The sequence below is a fragment of the Wolffia australiana genome, chromosome 9 (assembly GCF_029677425.1).
Source record: "Wolffia australiana isolate 7733 chromosome 9, ASM2967742v1".
NCBI classification, from domain to species: Eukaryota; Viridiplantae; Streptophyta; class Magnoliopsida; order Alismatales; family Araceae; genus Wolffia; species Wolffia australiana.
The window spans coordinates 13,464,942-13,477,068 of NC_135843.1; the positions used below are offsets into that span (position 1 = coordinate 13,464,942).

General features: G+C 37.1%; 1 protein-coding gene across 1 annotated transcript; it reads left to right on the forward strand.

Annotated features, from left to right (window-relative positions):
* Positions 1–466: 466 nt before the first annotated feature.
* NDC1 (NAD(P)H dehydrogenase C1) lies at positions 467–7,177 on the forward strand. Its single transcript, XM_078581063.1, has 11 exons — positions 467–648; positions 1,430–1,599; positions 1,910–2,005; positions 2,146–2,212; positions 2,453–2,618; positions 2,769–2,862; positions 3,428–3,643; positions 5,050–5,409; positions 5,508–5,584; positions 6,756–6,859; positions 6,935–7,177. Exons 1-11 carry the CDS (start codon positions 591–593, stop codon positions 7,072–7,074), a joined length of 1,548 nt encoding a protein of 515 aa, XP_078437189.1. The 5' UTR covers positions 467–590; the 3' UTR covers positions 7,075–7,177.
* The last annotated feature ends 4,950 nt before the right edge of the window (positions 7,178–12,127 follow it).

The following is a 12,127-nucleotide window of genomic DNA, read 5'->3' on the forward strand; positions in this document are numbered from 1 at the left end:
CCGTCCGGGACGTGCCATCCCCTATCCTGAAGTTATAGTTCCTGATCGTAAGGGACATGGACGATCAACAGGACGGGACGAAACAGGGCCCGTCCCGTTTTTTTTCCTCCACGGCCCGTCCCGTCCGAAACAGTCCCTTCCAACGTCCCGGGACGAAACAGGGCATGTGTCAGCATTAGACCACTCAGAAATTGACACGTGGCGCAGTGCATGTCGGGCAAGTGGACCTGTCAGGTGCTTACTATACTCCCACAGAACGAAGTAACCGTCCCGTCCCCTGTCCAAGGCCCCAGAAGGGACAGTTATCTCGTCCATGGACGAAGCAATCGTCCCGTCCAGGGACGGTGGACGATTCTTCGTCTCGTCAATAGGCCGAAGTCCTGGACGGGACGATTATTTCGGCCAAGGGCGATATTACCGTCCCGTCCGCGTCCCTGCACTATACCTCAAATCTCTGTGCTCAAAATTCACACGTAGTGGCTCAATCCGCGCCAGTCGTTTTGGCGGAGGAAACTCATCCGATACGATCCATCCGATCTTCTCCGCAGTACATTTCCGATCTTCGTTCGACAAACAGTTATTGATCTTCAATGGCGGCAGCTCAGGGAATGATCTCTACCGCCGTGGCAGTTCGTATGCCTTTCGGAAGTGAGTGCGTTGTGCATCGGATGTACTCCTTTCGTTTTCTTTTAATTTTAAGTTTTACCGTGTGAGGCGACAGAGTTTTGTTTTTTTGTTCAATGCGTGAATTCTTGTTTGAAAAAATTGGAGTGCGTAATTCTTGTTTCGGAAGTACTTCTTTCGCTTTCTTTTTATTTTAGGTTTCACCGTGTTTCTTGACGCGACAGAGTTTTGTTTTTTCCGCGTGAATTCTTGTTTGAGAAAGTTTGAGCGCGTAATTCTTGCTTCGGAAGCTTAACTTGAAATTTCATCCAGTGCTTAGTTTCTTAAAGACGTGTTGTTGATATCATTGTTGAACGCACCACTATGGCTTATTAGTTTTGTTTTCTTCATAATTCTAAGAGAAAATGGATCCGTAAGATGAGTAAAATTTTAAAATTATTTCCATTTGAATTGCTAAAAGGTCCATAATGCGATTGGATACATCATCATCAGTGACGTTGTTTGGAATAAGTAGCGTTAGCTTCTCTTAGCCGTTGAACGTCAGTCAGGTCGCAGACATAGCTAAAATAAAATAAAATTCCGATTAATGCCTTGATAATTTGTTCGCTTACATCTGACGTACACCTATACGTGTTTTTGTTTCTCTATCATTTGATTATTTACTCGTTAATGCGCAGTGCAATCACGAATTCGTAAACTAGAGGATCATCTTCTATCTTTGAGATTGTCATTGCTATTTTTATGTTGAAATTTTCTTCTTTACTTGTATTCAAATCTTTTTTGACTTTTCTCTGACTCATCCCAGGTACGAAAAGCAACTTGAAGAGATTCTATGTGGGACAGAGATTTAAGAATGGGATGGGCCGTATGAGCATTTCCTCTACAGTGAAATCAATGTCTAATAATAATAATGCAGAAACTCTCCAGGAATCGCAGGATAGCAGAGGACCATCATATATCTGGTCTGACAAACAGGTATTTTTTTGTGGATTTTTCATGTTTCTCAGACGAACAGGATTCCCAACTCCTATCAGGGGTATTTTGATCATTTTTGCTTAAATGTAATTCCCAGTAAATAAATGTAGACCTCTAAGCTGTGGAATTGGCTGGTGCTTTTTTCATCTGGTTTCTTCAATCTTTCTTCCTGTATCTCTCTCTTTCTCTCTGCCGTTTTGATATCATTCTCTAACTGGATGTCTCTATCATATTGACGCCACATTTGATAAACACATATTTGTCAATAGATGTCTTTTTTCCTGATTCTTTTTCACTCTTTTTCTGGCAGAGACCTCGAGTCTGCATTTTGGGTGGAGGATTCGGTGGATTATATACAGCCCTACGATTGGAATCTCTTGTCTGGACGGACAACAAGAAGCCTCAGGTAAACATATCATATGGTTTATACTTTTAAACAAAATCGTGGAACGTGGTATTTAAAGAACATTGCAGTTATATGTTGTCTTATTTGGATTATGATGAAATACCTTTTCATTCTGCTCTTCAAATTGCTCAATGCTGCAGGTAGTTCTGATTGATAAGTCAGAGAACTTCGTTTTCAAACCATTGATGTATGAGCTTCTCTCTGGAGGTATCATCGATTAATTCTATTCCTGAATATTCATTATTAGCGAACATTGCTAAACACTTTTAGGATAACTCTTTGAAGTACAATCTTTCATGTAAGTGTCGGACACCTCAAGTGTGAGTCTATTAGTTGAGTGTGAATTTAAACTTTCTACTTGTGCCCTGCTCTCCTGTTTCTTCTTCCTTTCGTGAATTAACTCATCCCTGTATGATTCTATAATAAGTGCCATTCTCTGAGTTTCAGAGGTAGAACCGTGGGAAATAGCTCCTGCATTCAAGGACTTACTTGCCAATACGGGCGTCTTATTCGTGAAGGACTCTGTAAAGATAATACAGCCAAATGGGCCTGGAGAGGTGTTGCCTGGGGGGAATGTTCAGCTAGAAAGTGGGCTCAATATTGAATATGACTGGTAAGTTCGTGATATTGTTTCTTTTCCGCCTGAAAAATCAGAAGCCTCCATTTTTTAAGTTTCCTTGAAAGTCTCATTTGTTTAAGATCATTTCTAAGTTGATGTTCAAATCGTGAGCTCATTCTGGATTTCACATGGTTGGACAGCCAGGCTGGTTTTGGCTCTCGGTTCTGAAGCTAAGCTCGATGTTGCACCCGGTGCTCTTGAGTATGCATTGCCTTTCTCGACATTGGATGACGCGCAAGTAGGTCTCATTTAACACCTTTAACTCCGTGAGATTCACAGTTTTTGACTTTATTCTATTTTTTGTAATGTGTGCAAACTGCTCTCGATGGAGTTTTATGTTGTGTAAAAATATCGTGCAAAGGTAAAACTTTCCTTTAGGTTCACCATTTTAAGATCAACATCTTAGCAAAATTTCTTTACTGGTTCTTTGGAAGCGCTTTAACAGTTCATTAATATTTTCTTCGAGGAAATCGACCAATATTGGTCAAAGATAGAGAACAACAAACCACATTCAATTTTCAAGAACCTTAATTTTGGTGTACTGTCAAGACGTCTGTGCTAACTCTCCTCCTTTTTCAATTGTTTCTTTGAGAAAGTCGACATCTCATTTTTTCATCTTTCTGTTATCACACTCGAAGTCCGCTCATCTGATTTTGACTTTTTATTGGGATTTCCTTGGCTTCTCCGTTGAATTTCTTTCATATGCACATGCAGGATTGTCTGATTGATCAACTACTTTAGAATATTCTGCTACGCGTCTCGTTTGTTGGTATCTAAGATGTATTCATTTATGTATATTACAGAGAACTGACCAGGCTTTGAAGAAGCTTGAACGAGCTCGATTTGGAAAGAGTTCTTTGCCCATCGAGGTGGCTATTGTGGGTTGTGGTTACTCTGGGGTTGAGCTAGCTGCCACCATTGCTGAGAGATTGCAGGATCGGGGGACTGTAACTGCGATAAATGTTGATGCTAATATTTGCCCAACAGGTCTACCTGGAAATAGAGAAGCTGCACTAAAGGTAAAAAAATCTGCAATAGAGATTACTCTTGCATTGGCCACTGACAAGATCCCCGACACCCGTCAAGGGTATATCTGTCATTCCGCATTAGATTAGTGAGACGTAGGATTTAGAGTTGCATCCAACTCTAATCTCTAAGAGCTGTCGTATCCGGTAGGTTCATGGCTATTCATTCAATCTTCTTCTACCTCTCGCCTCTCATTCTTCCTGGGAATTGTGATATTCCTCAATAGCCTATCACATTCTCTCTCTGTTCCAAAGTTCGTATGAATTACTTTTTCAGGTTTTCATCGTTTTCCCAAAAAAAAGCTTTCAGTTTTTCATCTCAAGCGTCTGATAGAAAAATGACTCTGTTAGGATCCCGACCTCCCGGTAATCTAAACCGAAGCCGCACTTTGTATGTAGAGTCCAAGTATTGGACGTTAGTCTAATAGACTCTTATTCTTGGTAATCAAACAACAAACTGGAATTCGGCCGTATGTCACCACTGTAGAATACAATGAAAAACCAATGGTCCAGTGAAGATCAAATGAAATGACAAAGAATGCTGAGATATGGCCACATTGACCTGTCTCCTGATAGAGTGTGGAGGGAAGCCGGATTGCCCTCTCCTATCCCCTGAACGGATGTCTTGAATCTGGAAATGACTCCCCCTCCTTATTTATAGACTTCAGGTCCGCATTAATTCATTTGAATCAGCACGTGCCCCACCCGATGCAAGTGCTAGACCATTCTTGGGCCTTCGCTCGGATTGGTATGTCATTTGAAGGAGCTATCAGACTCTCGTATACATTATGTTAGTTTTCTGATTCCATAATTTTTTTTGTGTAACTCAGATGAAAATGTGCAATCATAGGTTCTGTCATTCTTTTAAAAAACACCAAGAGTTTTTGAGGAATTTGATGAATCTCTGATAGACACCTTGATGTCTGTCTACGGAAGGGAAGAGAGAGAATATAAATTATAGAACAAGAAAATAGGAAGATAACAGAAGAACAATACCAGCTGCAGGCCCGTCTGGGCACTTGTACTTCGTTGTTGAATCAACCCCTTTGAGCTGCTTCTCCCGCTCCCCTCTTTTCCAGAATTGACTTATTGTCTGCATTTTCTTGTCTACTCTCCCTGGGGGAGGGGTACATCTATAAAAGTGAAACTATTATACTTGAAAAATTGACAAAATTACTTTTCACTTGGTTCTTTGAAAGTTCTTTATTATCGATAGGTAGGCCACAGGTGCCTATCATTTGGTAAGTTACGTTTGAACCATTTTGGTTTCTTCGATAAACATGGAGGAATGATATTTTCCTGTTGTAGAAAATTCCAGGAAAAGTCTGATGCAAGAGTTTATTGGCATATCTACATCATTATATCCTATATTCTCATAACCGGCATTAACGAATTACCAGGTTATCTCGGAGAGGAACGTCCAACTTCTTCTGGGTTTCTATGTGAATTGTGTTAGAAAACCGGCTGATGCTGATGAGTCAGACAATCAAGCAAAATTTATTTTGGACCTTCAGCCTGCTCAGAGGGGCATTGATAGCAAATCCATTGAGGCTGATCTGATATTATGGACAGTTGGCGCAAAGTCTCTTCTACCGCAGCTCGAATCATTTGACTATGGGAAACGTCTCCCTTTGACGTCAAGGGGGCAAGCCGAGATCGACGAAACTCTCCAAGTGAAAGGGCATCCTCGTATCTTCGCGCTCGGTGATTCTGCAGCTTTGAGGGACAATGGCGGTCGGCTGCTACCAGCTACTGCTCAGGCATATTAACTGCAAATTCTTTCCCTTTTTGTCTACCAAAATTACGGTTTTGTTTTTCATCCATTATTTTACTGAAGGCTGGGTCTTGCGTGTCTCAGGTTGCCTTCCAACAGGCGGATTTTGCTGGCTGGAACATCTGGGCTGCTATCAATGGCCGTCCTTTGCTACCGTTTAGGTCGGTTTCTCCTTCCCAGCGTCTTCATGTTTATTGTCTAACTTTTATTAAAAAAAAATAACAAAAGAGTAGACCAAAAAAGAATGTGATGGAAGGAGAGAGAGGGGCAGGGGGACAGAAGGTGCCCATAAACCCTAGAAAATCAGTTGAATCGCTTGTCTTTTAATTAACCGTAACTGCCCTAAATGTACTGACAGAGACATACACTTTTACATAAAACTCCCTAGCAATGTAACGATTAATTTTTCAACTCTGAATCTAACATTTCCCTTTTGACTCTTGCACTTGATACCTTGAATAGAAAAAAAAAAAATTTCATCAAATTGCCTTTTAGTTCATATGTTCCTCTTTGTTTCTTAGAACTCAGAATTTAGAAGGTTGTTTGGGTATGGTGACTGGGTAAGGCCGTCGTTTCATGAGAGTGATGGGGACATTACACTCGCGATTAAAATGATTCCCTTATATTTTATTATTTTTTTCTATTTTTGTGTCTAATGTCCCACCTTTTTCAAATACACCAATGGTTTGTGAAAACCACAGTTGTGCATAGGGATCAGCAAATGTCATCCGTCATGTCACACGTCACCGTGACGGACACGTGACGGATGACGCGACGGTGACGTTGACGGAATGCATGGGGCATGACGGTGACACGTGACGGGCTGTACGTGACGGTGAGGTGACGGGATACCCCGGACGTGTGACGTGACGACAGGTCCATCACGGATGACGGCTGTGACGGATTAAAATAGAAAAATAAATATCATAAATAATAACTTAGTAAAATAAATAATATTATGCTTCGACTATGTTTATTAACATAATAAAAATAAATATTATTATTTCTGTCACCGGTGACGGGGACGGCATCACGGTGATGGTGACGTGACGGAATGAGGAACCTGTGACGTGTGACGGGAATGTGACGAAAACTTTAGACTTCCTCGGACGCGTGACAAGACGGTGGGGTGACGAATATTTTGTCACGTTACTGTTCGTCACGGTTGTCATGCGTCCTGTCACGTCACGGGCGTCACGTCCCGGACGTGCCGTTCCCTTGTTGTGCAGAACCGTATTCCTCGATTATTTTTTCGTTTATGACTAAACTCTGTTCTTTGTTTGCTGACAAAATTAACTGCACCAATTTATAATTGACCAAAAATTTCCTCAGGTTTCAAAATCTGGGGGAGATGATGACTCTTGGCATGAATGACGCAGCTGTGACACCGGGTTTCATAGAGGGTTTGACTTTGGAAGGGCCCATTGCTCATACGGGTGGGCGGCTTTGACTTGTTGACATAGCATTGACTTCTTTGGGTTTTTTTAAGGATGTTAAGTTCTTTGTTGCAGCAAGGAAGCTTGTCTACTTGGCAAGGTTGCCGACTGATGAACATCGTTTGAAGGTGGGGATCAGCTGGCTTGCAAAGTCCACCATCGACTCTATTGCTTTGCTGCAGGGCAGCATATCAAAGGTGCTTTCTAGCTCATAAATCTATTTTTATCGTTTACTGTTGATATATAAGAAATATATTAATTCCTGATAGCCTTATGTTGGAATTTACGTTATTTTTACTTGATTTTCTTCGTAAACAAGCATGCGTGAAATCTGTTATCAAGCATGCGTAAGTAAAAACACTAAAATTTGAAAGGATACAGCCCTCAGTCACCTCTAATAAGATTATATGAGTTCCCTGAAATCTGTTTGAGCGAAAGAGGAGTGAGAGAGAGAGAGAGAATGAGAGATTGGGGACAGAGCGAGAGGCAAAGTGAGAGAAAGAAAGCAAGCAGTGTAGATTTTACTCAAGTTTTTTGAACTGTTGGATTTTGATCAAACAGTTTGAATAACTTTCCAATCTACTTCGATTAGAGAAGTATAATTTATCGACTTCTAGTTTGAACTCGAATGAATTTATTGTTTCGTACAAACATTTAAACTGTTTAGATCAAATTAACTTTTCATTCAAATTTTGAATGATCCCATTCAATTTGATCTTAAACCCTCACTACCAAGGAGTTAGGAAACCATAGATGATTTTCTTTCTCTTACCCCTTCTTATTTTTAGTGTTTATGTGATGCAAGCTTTCCCAACAAAAGACCTTGCCCTTATGTGTCCACTGTACATGTTGGCCAATCCCCTCTTTCTTGGTCCCTTGCGTCTTCACTTTTTTCCCTTAACTCTTTTGTGTATTTTTAAGTGTTGCATCATAATATAAGATTCAATTAGTACATGTGGCATACGAAAGCCTAAAGTGGAATATGAGCTTTGTAAATTTATCGTTTGGCTTCATTGGGTGTCAATAGAGTAATTACAACAAAAGTTCAGCATCCACAAAGCTTATGTGATTGTATGGTGATGATGATTATCAGCTTTAGGGATTTGTAACTTCGATCGGCAATCTGAAATCAATTCCATAGTGAAATACTGAATCAAAAAAGGATCTTAAAATTTAATAAATGATCATATCACCCAGCGGGAACAACTTACAAATTCACTTGCTTCTTTTGATGAGATTATTCTAGTTGTTCAATATTGTATCTCTAGATGTATCCATATAATATGTACAGTGTTGATTATTATCTTCACTACCTAGAATTGAGCCACTAGAAATATGAGAGAATTTTCTTACCATCTAGTCTCACTAAAAATCATACTCAAGAAGGAAGACCAAGAGGGAAAGGGGGGCTCTCAACAATGACTCTTGCATGTATTAAATGAGGGTGCCCCCCTCTATTTATAATGTTGATTACAATTTTCGTGAAAGTCTCTAAGAAAATTTCACAAAGATCTGTCTTTGGGAACTATTCATAAAAATCCTTGAACTTAAATTATATCCACAAACAATAAAAATCTTGTGCATTTGACCCTCCAAGCCCATATTTCAGTCTTGCTAATTACTTCAATGACCCAACAGTATTTCTTGGGCTAACCTTATTAATTAACTATATCACATATAGATTAGTTAATTAGTAATTGATTTAATCCAATCAATTAGTTAAGTCATTAGCATGAGGGGCTCCAAGCTATACCTCTTGGCCTAGAAAAAAAAGAGTATGATAACTCTCTCATATGACAAGTTAGGTTATGGTTGACTCTCAAACCCCATTCAAACATCCTAATGAATACAAATGTCTTTGGGAAATCATCAAAGAATTATTTTGATATGTCACTATCTTGGCCAAGTACTTCATTGCAAAATCTTCCTTGAGTTTTCTCTTATACTAAGGGTGGATGATCATATATTCTCTACACAATCACCTCTGTGGACTTGTTGCTGCATTTGAGCTTAGATGTTTAGGAATTTTAGGAATAAGAACTTACAAGTCTTAATCAAAATACAAACCTTTGTCCTTTTGGTAGAATATCATTTTGGGATGCATAAGGATCGATTCAGTGAACTCTTTCTACTAAAGAGCACCCACTATTTATCCTTAGTGTCTCCACACTAATGACTACGAGTTTGGCCATACTCATCACGCGAGTGGAACAAAATATTATTATATCTAGGTATTTTAATGTATTTTTCTTGAATATTCTTTTAATTATAATATTTAGAACACACATTCAAGGAATAGTGATCTCGTATAATGATCTCATAATAATTTTACTAAGTCCGATCTTTTATTCATAGATTTCATCATTAGCATCACATGTGCATTGTAATGAGTATATGACTACATCCCTAAGACATATTTGGTATCATCTAAGGATCACTTACTCAACAATGACATTAACCAACCTGACAGACAATTAGGTAAAATACCATTTAAGTATTCATATTAATTAATTTAGTGAACTCTTTCCTTAGTGTATCCATATTAATTTCTATAGAATTGACCATACTCATCATATGAGTCAAATTAGACAATGTTATTCTATCTAGATATTTTGATGTCAATCTTGAGTATCCTTCAAATATGAATATTAAGAACACATGTTTAAGCATTAATGATCTCTGTATAATGATCTCATCATAATGCCCTCGATCATTGCATGTATTCAAGGACTTCATTTATAAAAATAACATGAAAATAATAATTAATAAAGTTTAATTCAAAGAAAAATGTATTATGATAAGCTTCCAGCCCAAATAATGCCCAGCACATCCATCTACTCGTAATGAAATTGGCATCTTCATTACCAAGGATTAAGTCAAACTTGGTTGAGGATAGCAAACTTGTCATTTTTTTGGATCTGTTGAGAGCCAGATTTTCTAGGTTTGGAATATAAATGCATACTTTTCTAAGTCTGCTCTCAAAATGAGTTCCTCTAATATCTCTCAAACTTTGAAACTATTCAAAAAGGTTGCCATATCCAAACTATTTTTTTCTTGGAAGAGAATCTTCTAGACATAATAAGAATTTAACTTCAATCATACTATTGGAACTTCCAGATGAATTAATTTATATTCCATTATAAGGAAATAATTGCATGACGTTAATTTCAGGTCATTAAAATACAGATTAATTAAATAACAGATACTTGACTAAAAAATTATTAATTGATGTTTAAATAGGATTTTGAATGTTTTCATACCATCAATTAAATACAACTTTAATAGTTTAGCATAATTATTTTATTGAATCAATGGCTTATATATTCTCTAAAGATCATAAAACACATTCATTAATTCAGAATCCCTATCTTTATACATATTTGGGGCCTTTAAATTTCAAGGTATATTTTTTTATCATATATTTTGGTAAGTGTCAGTCAAAATTGTGTGAATATTTTTATTGCTTCTTTTTATGTAATAAAGCATATTTAAATATGCTTTTAAATATTATGAGAAACATAGAATTAATGTCATTTTTATTTTGATGATTCTATACCATCAAAAAAATATAGGCTTTGTAACAAGTTAATTGTAAAACTTTAAATGATTCCAAGAAGATAGAACTGGAGGATGTATGCACTTTCCTATGATCCCATCTACTGCAACCATACAACATCCTTTTACTGGAATGAATATGAATAATATGGAGCAGTGGAGTGCCTTCTAAGTTATATTCTTGCTTCATAATTTATTTTTGGTATTTTTTTAATTTTAGTCACCTCCATTCCTCTCTTTGGGCCAGATATTATTTACCTTGGGTCAAGAGCACACCATTGCATAATCTGGATGATTTGGATTCGAATCAACAATGTACATTTATTTACCAATCAATGCTCAATTAGACCTAAGTGCACACACAGATACACTCATCCAACTAGCACTTCTGGCACATGTTATAGATGTGTGATGTCCACCTCGAGTCCCTAAGGTGGATTTACTAGAGTCTGTTTCCATTTCCTATCTTTGATGTCCTTTCATCATCGTCATTGCCACAACCCCAATAGGTAGATCTAATTGACCTTTGTGCATTTTTTCCCTTCAAACAGTAATAAATTAACAAAATAAAATTTGTCCAAGTCAAATCCTTGATTTCACCTACCCCAGGATATGATTCTTCATGAATCACTTCCCTCTCATAGTGAACCTTTTCCTATTCCTTCATGAGCCAAACACATGACTCCTCCCAAGCCATCCTCACAACTCAGAGAGTAAATCACAGTCAATGGAAATTATCGAATACTCACTCCCTCACTAATACCCATCAATATTCCAATAAAAATAGATTAGTATTTTATCAAGGATCAACCCTAATAATTACTTCCAGTTAATATTTATAAATTTTCTCTTCAATTTTAATAAGCCTCGTACAAATCTTCTAAATCACTTTTGTCTGAAATTTCTAGTCACAAAGATACTCCTGAAACCATCCATGATGACTGTAGATATGAATATTTAATCGAATTTCTCTCTCAAAAATATCAAAGAGAATTGAACAAATCAATCTCATTATTTAATGTAATATTTTATATTCTTTTAACATGATCCCAAATCAATAACTACAATGATTCAATATATTTAAGCCTAATCCAATGAGCCAGGTCAACTATATCACCATCATTTTAAGTACATAGGGAGAATATTTTAGACTCAATCTATTAAAACGAATTCAGAATATTGTGTTATCAGAATAAAATGATGAAATAAATAAATGTAAAATAAACATCATCATCGAGTGCGTACACAATTAAAATAATGTCATAAAATTTGAATGTCAAATAAATACGAGTTATTCTTATTAGATAGACAAAAATCCCTATATAATGCTCTTTAATTAGGTAAAATTTATATGGTAAAAATTATCAAGATATCAAGATTTCTCTAGCAAAGATTAAATAGGGAATAAATGCATTCTGAGATTAGTTTTCATGCTTAAAAACAGAATATTCAGGGGTAGAAAGTGAAAATTTAAAAACACAATTAATAGTATAAATACTATCATGGTATTTGAGAAACTTTAATGTGAATCAATTGTGGAAAAAAAGTACTCCAGAGTAGAAAACATTCTGGGCACTGGATTTCCTTTATCAGCATATTTGAGATAACTATCTTATGATTTTATAAATGTCTGAATAATATAATGATATGAAATTGTGATTGCAAGAGCCCACTGGATAAACATATCTCAGATATCTATTGATATCTTTAAGA